Source organism: Chrysemys picta, chromosome 13 (assembly GCF_011386835.1).
Source record: "Chrysemys picta bellii isolate R12L10 chromosome 13, ASM1138683v2, whole genome shotgun sequence".
Classification (NCBI taxonomy): domain Eukaryota; kingdom Metazoa; phylum Chordata; order Testudines; family Emydidae; genus Chrysemys; species Chrysemys picta.
In genome coordinates this window covers 28,963,061-28,979,237 of record NC_088803.1, presented here as the reverse complement: position 1 = coordinate 28,979,237, position 16,177 = coordinate 28,963,061, and the positions used below count along the sequence as shown (strand labels likewise).

Below are 16,177 nucleotides of genomic sequence, written 5' to 3'. Positions count from 1 at the left end.
TTATGGAAATGGAAACATGGTTACCTTACAATGGACACTTTCCCCATTAGCTCCCCGTGGTTGGTATTGCAATTTGCGCATTGCAGTGCATGAAACAATGCTGGTGTCACGTCCAGCTTCGTTACAAGTGGAGTTTCGCTGTTGCTGGGTTCGTGAAATGTTACTCTGTATAACTTTGTCCCTTTTTAGACTAAAATAGGGTAATTGCTTCCAGGAACATGCCAAGCAAATCCATTTTTCAAAACTCACACTTGGTGCTCAGATGCATTTTTTCCAAATGTTCCGGTAATAAAACCCTTACTTTATGGCTTAGTGCTTTGCACAGGTTATACATCTGGCTCATTAGCCCATTGACTCCCTGTTCTTCCATCAAAACAGGACTTCTTTTTATATTGATCAAATAGCTCTCGTCACCCATGATTTATTTTCAGTCTGTGCGTTCCTCTGATATTCAGATGCATTTTATCTGGACTGTAGCTTGCTATGGATTTTTTTGGTTTTCTTTTATCTTTGGCATTGCCATTTGTTCCTCATCTCCCCAGTTACAGCCACAAACATCTCTGCAGGAGGTTCTTTTTCTTCAGTGCAAATTCTGTAGCCATCTGCAGCACTGGTGCCATTATCTCCTCACCTTCTAAATCTTCTAGCACTCCTGTTTTCTTCGTTAACTTTCCTTTTGCTGTTTTTTAGATCTTTATTTCCTTTGACTCTCTTACACAGCACTGCCACTTCGCACCCGGGGCTCCCTTACATTCTTTGGTGACTTGTTCATCTCTACTTTTCAAGCCCTCTTCCACTTCCTATATATTTTTCTCCTCCGTTTTTCTACCAGGAATGCAGGTATTTTAAATCTTCCTTGAACAGAAATTGTTAGTCGCAGTCATTACAGGAGAAGGTATATGTCCTAACCAGTCGAAGGAGCCCCAGAGCACAAATATATAGCCCAATTATGGGCGTTTTGCAATTTATTTGTGTAAGACTTTTTTGTGCAGTGGTTTTCTTCATTTTATTTTCAACTGCTTTGTGAAAGTCGCATTGTTCTAAAAGGGCTGCTCATTACTGTAGCCCTTTGTGTGCTGGAGATTTGGGGCTAAATTCTGAACCACTTGGGTGTGTTTGACACGCAGCATTGGAACCACCTCTGGAATAAAAGGCACCAAGGGCTTACTTCACTAGGAACGCACATTGAGGTTAGCTGCCTTGCTCTAGCTTAGATCTCTTTTCCCTAGTGAAGACAGTTTTATACCTTCTAGGGTGTACATCACGTTAGCTAACCTGAATGTATACTCCTAGTGTACACGTACCCAAACCGAAATGCCTATTAAGTGTCCGTTCATCTTCGAGTGATTGCTCATGTCCATTCCAATAGGTGTGTGTGCGCGCGCACTGCATGCACGATCGTCGGAAGGTTTTACCCTAGCAGTACCTGTCGGGGCGGCTTTGAAGCCCCCTGGAGTGGTGCCTTTATGGCGGTGTATATAGGTCCCTGCCGACCCACTGCCTGCTCAGTTCCTTCTTACCGCCAGTGACGGTCATTGGAGCAACTAGTCTCTTGCTTTGCAAGTGTTTCCTAGCGTTTTTCCGTGTTTATAGTTATTTTTCACTAGATCGTGAGTTAGTTTTATGAGTTAGTACGTTTATGTTGCGGGGTTCCCCCTGTGATATTTCTCCCTGTCACCGGGGCATGCTGTGGTTTAAGCCATGCAAGAGGTGTATGGTAAGCCTATGCCCAAAGGGGATCCACGTGCTGCTTGTCTGAAGTGCATAGGAGAGGGTGTGACGAACTGGGACTGCTCTTAATGTTTCCTCTGAATACTGTAGGTGTGCCTCAGTTTCCCCTATGCATTTAAGTCTCTAGGTGGTGGGATAAGGAGGTGTAATTGTTGCAGAGCAAAGGGCCATTGTACATAAATGGCCAACACTCTGTCTCCTGGGAACTGATGGCCTGGGCCCTTCCCCTCTGCAAGGTGTGATAGCTAAAGGTGTTGGAGAACAAAGGAATCAGGTGACCTCCTGGCCCGGGAAAGGGACAAAGCCCAGAGGCGGAGGGGCTGGAGGATGAGTCAGTTTGGAGCTGGCTGGGGACGTGAAGTGAAGTGCAGACGTGGTTGTCTGGCTCATTGCCCCCCAAAATGGACCCAGCTGAGGGGTCCTGTTCTCTGTACCGACAAGCTCTGTTTTGGACCGTGTTCCTGTCATCTAATAAACCTCTGTTTTACTGGCTGGCTAAGAGTCACATCTGACTGTGAAGTTGGGGTGCAGGACCCTCTGGCTTCCCCAGGACCCCGCCTGGGTGGACTCGCTGTGGGAAGTGCACGCAGGGGCAGAGGAGGCTGAATGCTCCAAGGTCAGACCCAGGAAGGTGGAAGCCATGTGAGCTTCTTGCCCTGAAGACAGTCTGCTCACAGAGAGGAGACTTCACCAGAGTCCTGACTGGCTTCGTAGGGAGCAGTTCCAGAGCATCGCCCCGGGGACTCCGTGACAGAGGGCCATTTGCAAGACAAGTGCACCGTTTGCAGAGGATTCAAGCCCAGAACTGAGAGAGAGAGAGAGAGAGAGACTATCTCCTCAGCTCCTCTTAATGGAGTCCGCGCTTTGGCCCCAACCGGTTCAAGAGCCTGCATTGGCAGCCTCGGTGTCTAGTGCACCGGCCTCTCTGCAGGACACCTCGGCACCGAGGAAGGACTCGCATAAGGAGCATCGACGCTGCTCCCCCACGCGGAAGGTTGGCTCATTGGTGCAGCACCATTCACAATCCCCGGTGCTGCACAACAAGAAGGCGGCGGAGTGGGGCCGCTCCCTGCCAAGAATAGTAGGCAGGACTCCAGCGTGGTGCATCCCACGTGGCCCTCCCCACGCTTCCGGACTCATCACGCAGGATCACGGCAGACTGCAAACCCCCAATCTATAGTCCCTCCACCTCATGGCATGGAAACTCCATGGCTGAACCCGCTTGAACTGCAGTGTTTGGATTCTGTTAGGGAAGTTCTGTTGGGAAGCAGGAAACCCTCCACTCGCACGATGTACCTGGCAAAGTGCTTCTCCATTTGGTCCCTACAGAAAAGTACACCTTCTTCCCTCTTCCTCCCCCCCACCCCCACCCACCCGCAGCAAGTCTCTATTCCCCTTGTGCTAGACCTCTTATACAACAGGGGCTGGTTATATCTTCTATTAAGGTGCACCTGGCAGCCATCTCTGCCTTCCACCTGGGTGTGGGGGGGCAGGTCAGTCTTTGGCAATCCCATGGTGGGCCGGTTCCTTAAGGGCTTAAATAGGCTTTATCCCCAGGTGAGGCAGGCTGTTCCCCAGTGGGACCTTAACCTTGTTCTTTCCAGACTTATGGGCCCCCTTTCGAGCCACTGGCGACCTGGCCCTTATCCTACCTCTCCTGGAAGGTGGCTTTTCTTGTGGCCATAACCTCAGCCAGAAGGGTCTCCGAGCTCAGAGCACTTACTTCCGAGCCCCCTACGTGGTCTTTTACAAAGATGAGGATGAAAGGGCTCCCCGTCTCAACCCAGCATATTTAGTCATGGATCACGTCCTGCATCAGAACGTACTATGACCTAGCTAAAATTCCAGCCCCTCTGTTAACAGCACGCTCCACAAGAGCGCAGGCGCCATCCACTGCATTCCTTGCGCAGGTCCCTATCCAAGACATATGCAAGGCAGCAACGTGGTCTTCCATCCACACCTTTGTTGCACTACGCCATCACGCAACAGACGAGGGACGATGCGGCCTTTGGCATGGCAGTACTGCAATCAGCAACTTGGTGAACTCTGACACCTTCTCTGTCGAAATTGCTAGGGAGTCACCTATTGGAATGGACATGAGCAATCACTCGAAAAAGAAAAGACCGTTACCCGCCTTTTGTAACTGTTGTTCTTCGAGATGTTTTGCTCATGTCCATTCCAAATCCTGCCTGCCTCCCCTCTGTCGGGGTATTCCGGCAAGAATGAATTGAGCAGGCAGTGGGTCGGCAGGGACCTATATAAAGGTGCCACTCCAGGGGGCTCCACAGCCGACCCGACGGGTACCGCTGGGGTAAAACCTTCCAACAATCATGCACGCGGCGTGCGTACAAACCTATTGGAATAGACATGAGCAATCACTCAAAGAACAGTTACAAAAGGTAGGTAACCGTCTTTTCTTTGGGGAACTCTTCTGTGAGTCTTATGGCTTATCTAAAATCCCCCCCCTTGGACACTATAGTACCCTGTTGAGATGCTGTTAGGGCCAGGGGAAGAGAGGCTGGCAGCATGGTTGACTTTACCAGCCTAACTTTTCTTCTGTCCACCACAACCAGGCTGGATACTTTTTGGTTTTGCTTGTAGCTGACTAGCTTGCCCCCTGCTCTTGCATTAATGCATGGATATTACATTGGGTTCAAACATGTACAGTCCAGGAAAGGCTGCCAGAAGTTAATCTCTTGCCTCATGCTTGGACTTTAGATTGACTGACCCAGGTGATGTGGGGGAAGCTTCAGCTAATGATTTTGTTACTGACTGCTCAGGTGTAAAGAGGTCACTGTACTTAGGACACAGAGGAAGAGCAGGACCGTCTCATTCTCACGCCTCTGCAGAACCTGTTACATTTAACCCTTGGGGTTGGCAGTTGGGCCTCCCTGGTGTGATGGCCACCATAGGGCACCACTTCACGGACTCCGCCAGCCTTCAGAGCTGGGCTGAACCTCCTGGGCTTAACGTTTTTTCTTATTGTCTTTCAGCTGGATGAAGCCGTAGCGGCCGCTCATCTGGATAAACTGTGCGTGAAGCTGACGAAACTGAGTGACAAGCAGGCCAAGTACCTGGGATTGCCGAAAGAAGGGCCCTTCAAGCCAGACCACTACAGATACTGAGCAGCCGGCGCTACCCAAAGAACAATGTGCAGGGATAAAAATCTTCCAAAGCTCTGGGCTGTGTGCTTGCTGGGATTCTGAGAACAAGTCGTTCCCCTTCCCCCTCTCACCACACACCCACACTTTTAAACAGGCATGGAAACTCTCTAGTAAAGGCATCATCCTCTCATTGAACCAGTTGCTTGGCTAATGCATTAGTCGAGCAGATCCCATACACACCCATATTGCCTTGTAATGTGAGGGGGGCTGGGTTGGGAGTTCTAAAACACTGCTAGTAACCTGCAGTCTGGATATGGGAACAGGCTTCACCAATAATAGTGAGGGTTAAGCAGTGACTTGTACCAGAGACGGTCCCCTGGTTCTGTGCAGTAGTTGGATGGATGAGACGAATACCCGGTGGGCCCTGGGGCATTCCACAGCACGCTGTGTCCCCTGAGGTTAGCGTGACGCTTCTTGGTTCGCTTACCCTGGGAGCAGCCTAGCTACTTAATGAAAGATGTTAGTCTGGGAGTCGATTTCCTGGGTCTAGTCCAGCTGCCTCCATCCCTCTATATTCAGCCTCCCTCGTAATTCTAGAGGAGCGTGGGTGACTCGGCAGCCTTTTCATTTGTGATGTGATTGGCTCCAAAAGGCTGTCGAAGGCGTGGGTGGAGGGGAGGATATTTGGTTCTCTGAAACCACCAGTAGTGTGCTCCTGCCCTGACTTGGTTTTGTGAAGTGGTGAGGTCCGCTGTATCTTGTGCCTGTCATGGTGTCTTAAAGCGCTTTTATTAAAAACCCACAACTGTGATCTGATATCGTTCTGGTCCATGCGCCGCGGGAGGGAGAGGTCTCTGTTTCTGTGCCAGGGCTGTGTCTGTTTTCACTGCCTCATGCAGCCCTCACAACCCACTCTCACTCCTGTGTCAGTGCACATCTGCAGGTACTCTTGTTAGCTCTTCATCATAACTAACTCACACCATTCACGGTACAGGCCACAGCATGGTGGCTGGGCAGGAGCTGCTGCTCCCGGCTGTAAATCCTTCAGCACTGCTGCCCTTGACCCCATGTGTACTGGGGTGGACACCCGCTCCTGCCCTGAAGGGCTTGAAATCAGACCTGGGGTAGGGCTGAGACTGTGAGAGGGCTGCTGCTAGGAAAGCAGCAAGCCTCGGCTGATTGGGGAAACAGCCATAGCTGCGGCCACGTCCCAGTCAGGCCACAGCTGGCCTGTCTAAAAAGGCTGGGAGCCAGGAGCTCAGCAGTCTCTCTCTGCGTTCAGAGAGAGAAGGACCTGGCTGCAGGGTGTGTAACCAAGTGCCTAGAGTGGAGCAGGGCTGGGGAAAGGCCAAGGGAGCCGGGGAGCTCCGGCCTAGGAAAGCCCCAGGCTGCAGGCCTAGGGTAAGGCCAAAGGGGCACTTGGGTTGCAGGAGGCAGCCCATGGGTTGGCAGAGGCAGCAGGTCCAAACCCCTTTGCCTGTGATGAGTGGCTGATACTGCAGTCTGCCCCAGTGAATGGGGGCTAGATGGAGACTGGGCAGTAGCCAAGACTAAGGTGAAGTGGGGATAGTGGGTGGGGGTTTCCCTGGGAGGGGGAGACCCAAAGCTGTGAGGGGTTATTGCCAGGGGGCAACACCCCAGATAACAGGGCACCGGGTCTGGGAGGGACACGGGGGCCAAGTGATAGCGGGACACTGGCCTGCAGAGGGCTCTCCAACGGCTGGAGAGCTAATTCCCAGAGATGACCAGCAGGAGGCACCGCAGGGGTGAGTGCTGCACGCTTACACCGTGCATCTGCCCAGAAGACGTATAAATCTGGAGAACGAGACCTGCTCGCTCACTGTTGGCCAAGGTAAGCCTTTCTATAGCAGTGGTTCTCAAACTAGGGCCGCTGCTTGTTCAGGGAAAGCCTCTGGCGGGCTGGGCCGGTTTGTTTACCTGCCACGTCTCCAGGTTTGTCCGATCGCTGCTCCCACTGACGAATGGGGGCTGCAGAAAGTGGCACAGGCCGAGGGACGTGCTGGCCGCCCTTCCTGCAGCCCCCATTGGACCGTGGGAGCGGCGAACCGCGGCCAGTGGGAGTGGCGATCGGCCAAACCTGCGGACGCGGCAGGTAAACAAACCGGCCCGGCCTGCCAGGGGCTTTCCCTGAACAAGCGGCGGCCCAAGTTTCAGAACCACTGTTCTATAGAACACTCTTGGTTTGGCTCCGGGAGCTGACGCGTAGTCCTGTTGTAGGAAAGGCTGTCTGCTCCTGCAGGTGCTTCTGCTGATTCACAGAGTAGCCAGAGATGAGAAGATAACAAATAACTTTTAATCTTCTCATTACGAGTGCTCGATGCTCCCAGTTCATGCTTCATTGTGACTGTTCCACATTTATATTCCTATACTGTATATATAACATATTCCTTTCCTAAATACAAGGATAGGAAGGTAGAGCCTAAATAAACCATAATAAACCAAGCTCAACATGCTAGGGTTATCTACTCTTAAAATCACCGACTCCTAGCTCATGAAGGTGCAGGAGAGAGAAACCTACAGCAGTCCTCCAGCACAGTGCCGCCTTAGGGAAGGAATATCCACCACACAAAGGTGGTAAGGTTGGATTCCTATGCATAATCTCAACTCCTACTCTGCTTAGGGGCCAAATGTGGAATGGAGCCTCAAACCCAAGATCACCGTGGGCAGGATGCATTTCTTGCATGAGGTTCTGCAACTTTGTGAATCTGCAAGTTACAGTAGCAGGAAACAAGACCAGCAGGTTTGTATGGAATAGAATAGGGCTGGAGCACCCACAGGAAAACATTAGCGGATGCTTAGCACCCACTGATAGCTAGCTCCCTCCCTCCTTGCACCTCCCACCTGCCAGCAGCCCTGCCAATCAACTCCTACCCCTCCCAGTACCTCCCACCCACTGCCATCAGCTGATCCACAGCATGTAGGAGGTGCTGGGTGGGAGGGGGAGGAACGGGGTGGGCTGTGCTTGGGGGAGGGGGTGGAACTGGGAAGAGGTGGGGGGTGGGGGCTTGAGGGAAAGGGTTGGGTGTGGCCTTGGGGAAAAGGTTGGGTGGGGGTGGGGCCTAGGGCAGAGCAGGGGGTTGAGCACCCTGGGGCCTGGAGGAAGCCTGTGAGTTTGACAAATCTCAAAGGAGGAGGGTCTTAATTATTCCCACTTAAAAACATAGACCTTTGTTTAACGAAGCCCTTAAGTAGATGCTTAACTTAAAGCTCAGGAGTACTGCCTTGCTCAAGTGCTTTGCTGATCCAGGACCTCAACTTCAAGATGAGTGGTATGATTTAGCCTCTGGACTGTAGCATCCAGGGCCTGCTGAGTTCTGCTCTTAGCTTGGAGGTTTCTCTGTAACCTTGGTTACCTTATGTACCCCTATTTTGCAGCTGGAAAACCACAGCTAGAGACTCATACTTACTGTTCTGGGGTGTTAGGGCTTTAGAAGGCAATAACAAAAAACCTGATAGAGCTGCTCCCTGTTGTTAGGGTTACCATACGTCCGGATTTTCCCGGACATGTCCGGCTTTTTGGGCTCCAAATCCCTGTTGCCCGCCCTAAAGGGCTCGAGGGGACAACAATGGTCCGTCGCCCGGTGTGCTTGGCACCAATAAAGACACCGAGGGGAGAAAGCAAGCCAAGTTTATTTCAGAGCTCTGAAATGGCACTAGGAGACCAGCATGTCTCAAATCCAGTGCAACAAATACAAACAACTTTTACCTTTTATACTCCAAACTGTTTGCATACATCTCTTTGTCTGGCTGTTCCCCCTTACCCCTCCCTTCCAGACAACTGTTACAATAAGCTCTACATAAGCTTGTGAGAAAACTTTCTCAGTCTTTGCGACCTTGAGTTAGACACCTGCAAACTAACTACCCCGCTTCTTATCTCTATTATTTCTGCTAGTGTGAGTGAAACTGCAGCCATCTGCTAGAAAGCTGACATTACATTTCTGCTTCAACCTACTTCAGAGCATGTAAGCAGTTAGCATAGAAGTAGGTGAGAGTTCCCAAGATGGGGTTTGGGGGTTCAGATAGGCCCAGAGCAAAAGAGCTTCATCGGCACTTGTGGCCTTCCACTCTCCCGAGTTACCTGGTAGCTATGCCTAGTGGACCCCAACAATCCCTCCTTTGAGAACACTCAACAAACCTTTGTCAGAGTTTTCTCATACTCTAAAGACAAAATGCGATTAAGCTCCATGCAATCAGGATTATCAATGAGAGGGTATAAGGGAACTTCTGGGGTATGGGAGGTACAAATCTTACGTATGAGCACTTTACAGCAAATGAGCAAAAGAACAAGAACAAAACATATCACCACACCTGTGAGCAAGATGCGAACAATGTTTCCCCCTATATCCCCTAGTTCTCCTAAACCAGGTATCCAACCCCAAAGGGAATCCAAAATAGTGGGTTCTCTTTCCTGGGCCTTCCACTGGTTAAAGGCCCGTTCAGCTGACAAGATGTGCTTGTTAATGTCCTGTGAAAACTCTGGGACATAGGTACAACACTCTTCTCCAATAAGAGCACAGACAATTACAACAACCCAACTGCCCAGAAGATAAGAAGAATTGTTGACACTAAACAAGTCAAAAAATAACAAGACCAAATACATAGGCCAGGTCGGCCTTCTGTGAGAAAATAAAACCAATGCTCAGGGTTCTCGCGGGGAGTATGCTGTGACTGTTTAGAAAGGTCACAACGCATTCCCAGTGACTCTTACTGTCTTTTGAATAACAGCTTAAGTCCCAAATCGTCGTTAGCAGTCTTCTCCGCAGGCTGGACAGTCCACTGTTCAGGAGCGGGCACGGCTTTCAGTCGAGAGTGATGAATCCAGTTCTTGTGTCCTTCGACCTTTGCCGCTGTATAGGTGACAAGCAGGACGGTGTGGGGTCCCTTCCACTTCTCTTGAAGAGGCTCGTCCTTCCAGGTTCGCAGGAGAACGGAGTCACCAGGCTGCAGGGAGTGGACCGGAGTATCCAGCAGAAGAGGCTGTGAATCTTTGGTATACCTGTGAAGAGAAGAAAGAACAGCAGACAGAGAGCACATGTACTGAGACAAGAAACCACACCCCACTTCCCATTCCGCTGCCAGAACTGGGGTACCATTCATAGGCCATGCTCTTCCAAACATAATCTCGAAGGGACTAAGCCCTATCCTACCCTTAGGGAGAGCACGAATGCGAAGTAACACAAGGGGCAAGGCATCAGGCCACTTAAGAGAGGCCTCCAGACAGACCTTTGAGAGGTGTCGCTTGAGTGTCTGATTTGTGCGTTCCACTACTCCACTGGCTTGTGGTCGCCAGGGTGTGTGGAGCTTCCAGGGGATTTGCAGAGCACTTGATATCTTTTGAACAATTTGAGATGTGAAGTGTGTTCCATTATCAGATTCCATCCACTGAGGAAGGCCGAAGCGAGGAATGATTTCCTTGACAAACTTAAGAGCCACTGTCTTGGCAGTGTTGTTGCGACATGGGAAGGCTTCAGGCCATCCGCTGAATCGATCCACTAAGACGAGGAGGTACCTGTACCCTTGGGTTCTGGGAAACTCAGTTTATTTGCCACACCAATCCTGGGCCTGGGGTAGGTTCCAGGGTGGCTGGTAGCACTGCTACTCCTGGTCGAGGGTTATTCTTTTGGCAGATTAAACATTCAGCTTGTACCTGTGATGCTAGGGGTTTAAGTCCAGAGGTTAGAAAATATTTATTCATGAGCTGGGTAAGAGCCTCTCTGCCTGCGTGTGTGGTCTGATGCAGTTTTTGCAACACTGGTCGAAGCAAGCCCTTGGGCAGGAGGATTTTTCCCTCTGTGGAATAAAGCCATCCCTCCTTTTCCTGGAGACCGAGACTGTCAGCCAGGTTTCTGTCCTCTTGGGAGTACTGAGGAGCTGCAAGCTCACCCACTGATGGGATGAGGGCATGCATTTGGGCATTCTCCTCAGTTGCTGATTTCAGGTTAGCAGCTCGCTTGGCTTCCCTGTCTGCTCTGGCATTACCCTTGGTTACATCTTGATCTTCCCTTTGATGGGCTTTGCAATGCACCACTGCTACTGCTGAGGGGAGTTGTACTGCTTCTAAAAGCCGGAGAATTTGAGACCCATGCTTGACCGGAGAGCCTTGGGCTGTTAGCATTTCCCTTTGCTTCCACAAACCAGCGTGAGCATGCAATACCCCAAAAGCATACTTTGAGTCAGTAAAGATATTAACCCGTTTGTCTTTTGCCAGCTCGAGTGCACAAGTCAGGGCCACTAGTTCAGCAAGCTGGGCAGACGTTCCTGCTGGTAAACTCTCAGCTTCCACGGTATCATGAAGAGACACAATAGCATAACCAGCCCTCCTTTGCCCATCCACAACAGTACTACTGCCATCCGTATACCATTCCAAGTCAACATTTGGGAGTGGCTGATCTTTGAGATCTGGGCGGCTAGAATACTGAACATCTATGATTTCTAGACAGTCATGTTTCTGCTTTTCTGTCTCTGGTAGCAGTGTAGCTGGATTAAGAGAGGGACAGATCTGCAGGGTGACTTCAGGATTCTCTAACAGCTTTGTCTGGTACCGAGCAACCCGAGCCTGTGTGAGCCAAAGACCACCCTTAGTGTCCAGCAAAGCTCGGACCATATGGGGAACATACACTTGCACAGTTCCTCCCAGTGTCAGCTTTTCAGCTTCCCCAAGCACTAGAGCAGTAGCTGCGACCGCCCTCAAACAGGCTGGCCATCCCTTTGAAACTTGATCCAGTTGTTTAGAAAAGTATGCCACAGGACACTTCCAGGCACCTAATAGCTGGGTAAGCATTCCCAAAGCTACCCCTTTTCGTTCATGCACATACAGTTGGAACGGCTTAGATATATCGGGCAAACCCAGGGCTGGAGCTTCCATTAGCTTCCTTTACAAGATTTTAAATGCCCTGTCCGCTTCTGGGGACCAGTGAAAGGGGTCATGATCCGCTCCCTTAACACATTCATACAGAGGTTTAGCCCACAGTCCAAACTCTGGAATCCATATTCTGCAAAAACCTGCCATGCCCAGGAATGCCCTAAGCCGTTTACGGTTGCTGGGGATGGGCACTTGGCAGATAGCCTCCTTTCTTTCGTTTGAGAGCTGTCTCTCTCCCTGCCTGATGTGAAATCCCAGATATTGAACCTCTGAAAGAGCAATTTGGGCTTTGCTTTGAGATACCCTGTATCCTCGCAGTCCAATAAAGTTTAGGAGACTCACAGTAGCTCTAAGACAAGGGATTAGACCCACAGCAGCAATCAACAAGTCATCTACATATTGCAGCAGGAGGGCTCTGTCTGAATTATCCCACTCCTCCAAGTCTCTGGCCAAAGCCTGTCCAAACAGAGTGGGGGAATTTTAAATCCCTGAGCCAATACTGTCCAACAAAGCTGCCTTTTAACCCTTCGTTTGTCCTCATTATGCCTTGCAGTATTTTGCAGATCTCACAGTTGCTTGGGCACATTCAGCCCCCCCTTTCTCTTGATTGTCAGCAAAGTCTTGGCTGTGAACAATGTCCTTGGATGGCCTGCTAGCTGTATTTTCCTCTCAGTTAACTCATTCTGTTCTCTTTCCTTCTCCCTTTCTCGGCTTCTTCTAACTTCCAAAGGAACCTTCCGCTCTTCACTCATACACCTTTTCTCCAACCATTAACACATACTCATTGCCATCATACATCTTTCCCGTAACATAACTTCTGTACAGAGCTTTGAAGCAACAAACCAGGATGAGCACACTCACTTCTGAGGATTCCACTCTGTACAACTTCTGGTGTCCAATAGCTTTCCCTTTAAACCTTAAATGCCTTCTCTGTCTTCATCCCTAGCCTTGGCTATAACCTGATTCCGCTCCACTTCAGACAACAGGGTTCTCATAAGTATATTACAATCATCCCAGTCAGGCTTATGGGTAGCTAGACATCCTTCAAAGATAGAAATGAACTTGCTTGGATTCGTTGAGAATTCTCCTGCCTCTGCCTTAAAAGCAGCCAGATGTACAGGGTTAAAAGGTACATGTGAGTAGACAGATACTATCTGTGCTGGCCATTCTTGTGTTCCTGGACGGGCTACCACACTCTCAGTAATCAACGGATACAATCCCACGGGGGGGGGGGGGGGACTCTCTGAAGCCTGTGGGGGTGGAGGAGCCGAAGGGGACACCGATTCTGGCATTACAACAGTGGGAGGGTTCTGGGGTTTAGCAGCCGTTACTACCGAGCCTGTCGGAGTCAAATGGCACTTGAGCAAAATATCAGTCCTATTTCTTAACACCATAAACGTATACGCATAGAGATGTTCATTCCATTTACCTGTTCTTTGACAGAACAAGAGCTATTGAAGGATCGTGTTGTAATTAAGTGATCCTTCCGGTGGCCACCTTTCTTGGCACTCTAGCTGGTACTGAGGCCAATCAACTGTACAGAACCTTTTCAATTTACTTTTAATCAACTGATCAGATCCAAACACTTTCCAGTTCACCAGAATGCATTCTAAAGGTGTACACTGTACCCTGCCGGCTGTACTCTGTCCCTGCCCCATACCAAGGGAGACTCTGGGCGTCCCCAGGTCACAACAGGCAGACACTGGGCGTCCCCAGGTCACAACAGATAAGTCCCCATTGGACTGTTCCTACCTTATCCAAGGGTCCGGTTCTGCACCGTCACCGTCGCCCTATCAACGGGACCGGTTCCCCACCGTCGCCCGCAGCTGCTTCTCCACTGTCTGTGTGCGTTGCACCGTTGTGCCCTCCGGGGTCGAGCAAACCACGTCTCTGCCGAGGCCCCCGATGAAGTCACCGGTGAGCTCTGGGCGTCGGTCGTCGTCGTAATCCGTCGGCCACCAGGAGGGATCCGGGCACGGCTAAATTTCAGCCTCGAGCCCACCCAGGGACGCCAAAACTGTTGCCCACACTGTCCGGGGGGAAATCCCAAAAAGCCGGACATGTCCGGGAAAATCGGGACATGCGGGGCCGGCGGTTGGCGGGGGTGCCGAGGGCCGGCGGTCGGCGGGGGGTGCTGAGCAGGGCGGGGGTGCTCGGCCGGGCCGGGGGTCGGGGGGGTGCTGAGTGGGCCGGGGGTGCTCGGCCGGGGACCCGGGGGCCGGGGACCGGCAGTGCTGGGCAGGCCCGGGGCCAGCACCCCAGGCTGGAGACGCCGCGGGGGCCAGACTGGGCCACGCCTCTTCCCCCCACACACCCCTTACCTGCTTCAGGCTTCCCGTGAATCAAATGTTCGCGGGAAGCAGGGGAGGGGGCGGAGTTGGGGCGGGGACTTTGGGGAAGAGGCGGGGGCGGGGCCCGTGGAGTGTCCTCCTTTTGGAGGCTCAAAATATAGTAACCCTACCTGCTGTTCACGTCTAGAGTAGCCGGGTTTAATTTCCCAGCATGATAGCTATTAACTCATGGCTTCTAAAGGGGTCATGGTGTATGTGTTATGGGTGAGAAACAAGTCCTGATCTTCACCATGCCTAAACAAATCAGCGCTCCTTTTTTCCTAAATTCCTACTGCTTGCAGCCATAAAGTGCTGAGTCCAGCTGGCTCTGATGGTAGCAGAAGTGGCTCAAGTCTTCTCTCTGCCAGAAGAAGGCAACTCCTGCTGTGTCAGTGCAGTTTGAAATATTGAACGCTGAGCTGCCAATACCACTTCCACTCTGCAGGCTCTGTCACAAACACTGACCAGGCCTGTCCCTTAGTTTAGGAGAGCTAATGAGATCACAGGCTGATGTGCTACTTGGAACTTGCCTTTGCCTCCCTGCGTATTCAAGGAACATAGAAGGGTGAAGGAGAAATCAACTGTCATTTATTTTTTACATTATGTTTCTTGTCCTTTTTTCCTGGGGGTCAGTGATATTTTTTTAAAAGGTGAGGGTAGTACAATGGTTTTCAGACCTCTCAATAAGAAATGCTGAGTCAGCCCCTGCTGATAGCCAGGATGAAAACCTGCAGAGAGGAAAATGCACTGCAAAGGTGATGAAATAGGAATTTTTTTGGTATTCATGCTTTGTTACATACAAGGACAGCGTCCAGGGCCCATATTCTAAGCAATTCACTGCTTGAAATGACAGAGAAGGCAAAAGCGCATTGAGCCAGGGAAGGAGGCAGGCTGGATCCATGTTAAATTAACATATCACCTGAAACTGATCAAAGCATGAATGCCTGGATGTAGGTACCTCAGGGCTAGGGCTGGTGCTGATGCTTATGGCACTGATGTTGCCTCAGAAGGTGGCAAAGTCCTGATAGAGGTGTGTGATGGGGTACACCTGCCCTGCACAGGGCTGGAAGGGGTTAACCCCATACTATGGAGGGAGGAAGTCCATGCCCCCTCTTCCCTGCTGGGCATGCTCCTACTGGAACTATAGTATAAAAGGGAGCAGCTTGGCCTGGTCTGACTGAGAAGGAGTGTGTTGCAGGCTCCTGCCTGGAAGCTGTTGGAGTCCCAGACCTCAGAGGCCCAAGACCCAGGGGAATATCCAACTGTCCACAGAAGCCCACAAGGGGAAGGAGTCGTCGGGAACTTTGCCTTCCAACTACCCTGGAGAACCCAAGGACTTGTGGACTATTGGAAAACCAGGTAGGAAGTAGCCCAGGGAGACCAGATATTGATCTGGTTGTGGTACCAGGAACAGAGTCGGTGTGTTTCGGAGAGATCCCTACTGACTTGGTGGCAGATATGATCACTGCTGATAAGGTCCTGGTTGGGACCCAATGCAGTAGGGAGGGCCTGGGTTCCTGTAGCAGGGTGCTGGTGCAAAGGCACCTAATTAGTCCCTGCTCAGCCAGCCCCAATCAGGGGAAATAGATTGGGGCTGGGGAGAAGCCTGGTGCCTGGCCTTTAGAATTGGCTGCACCTGCGAGCCTGAGGATTCAAGGACTATAAAGGCTGGCTGGCAGGCAGCCAGAAGAAGGGGGAATGGCCAGGGGAAGGGCAGTCTCCAGGCTGAGGGCAGACTGTTTAGGAGAGGAGATTATCAGGCCTGCAAGCTCTGTATATAGCATAACACTGGAGGTGGGAGAAGGTTGTGTAAATAAAGCCACAGGTGCTGCATAACTAGAAGCCTCTCTGAGCTTTATTGGGGTGGGCAGAGGACTTGTCACAGTTTCCCTATCCCAGCTGCCAACCCACCCCTGGGTGGCAGCCCCCCCCTTTGGTCACTAGGCCATACTGTCCAGTGTGCAAGGGCAGTCTTAGCTGTGCTGAATCTTAGAACAGCCCCACAGGCTCCAGCGATTGTGCCACACTGCCCTGGGCTATAGGGCCACCTCATAGATGTAGACCACTAGGCCATGCTGCCCTGAATCTAAGGACAGTCCGTCTGACTCAGACCATTAGGCTATACCGGC

The 16,177-nt window shown here is 51.2% G+C and overlaps 1 protein-coding gene and 1 long non-coding RNA gene across 2 annotated transcripts in view; one reads left to right on the top strand and one right to left on the bottom strand.

Annotated features, from left to right (window-relative positions):
- AHCY (adenosylhomocysteinase) overlaps positions 1–5,646 on the top strand; it is a 59,276-nt gene extending 53,630 nt beyond the window's left edge. The window contains exon 10 of the mRNA XM_005295391.5: positions 4,725–5,646. Within this exon, the coding sequence (XP_005295448.1) occupies positions 4,725–4,856 (132 nt within the window). The 3' untranslated portion in view covers positions 4,857–5,646. The remainder of the gene's footprint in view (positions 1–4,724) is intronic.
- Positions 5,647–8,467: 2,821 nt separating this feature from the next.
- LOC135975314 (uncharacterized) lies at positions 8,468–14,897 on the bottom strand. Its single transcript, XR_010592233.1, has 2 exons — positions 13,471–14,897; positions 8,468–9,852 (listed from the first exon to the last, which is right to left on the bottom strand). It is a non-coding gene; the product is annotated as an uncharacterized LOC135975314 (long non-coding RNA).
- Between the last annotated feature and the right edge of the window lie 1,280 nt (positions 14,898–16,177).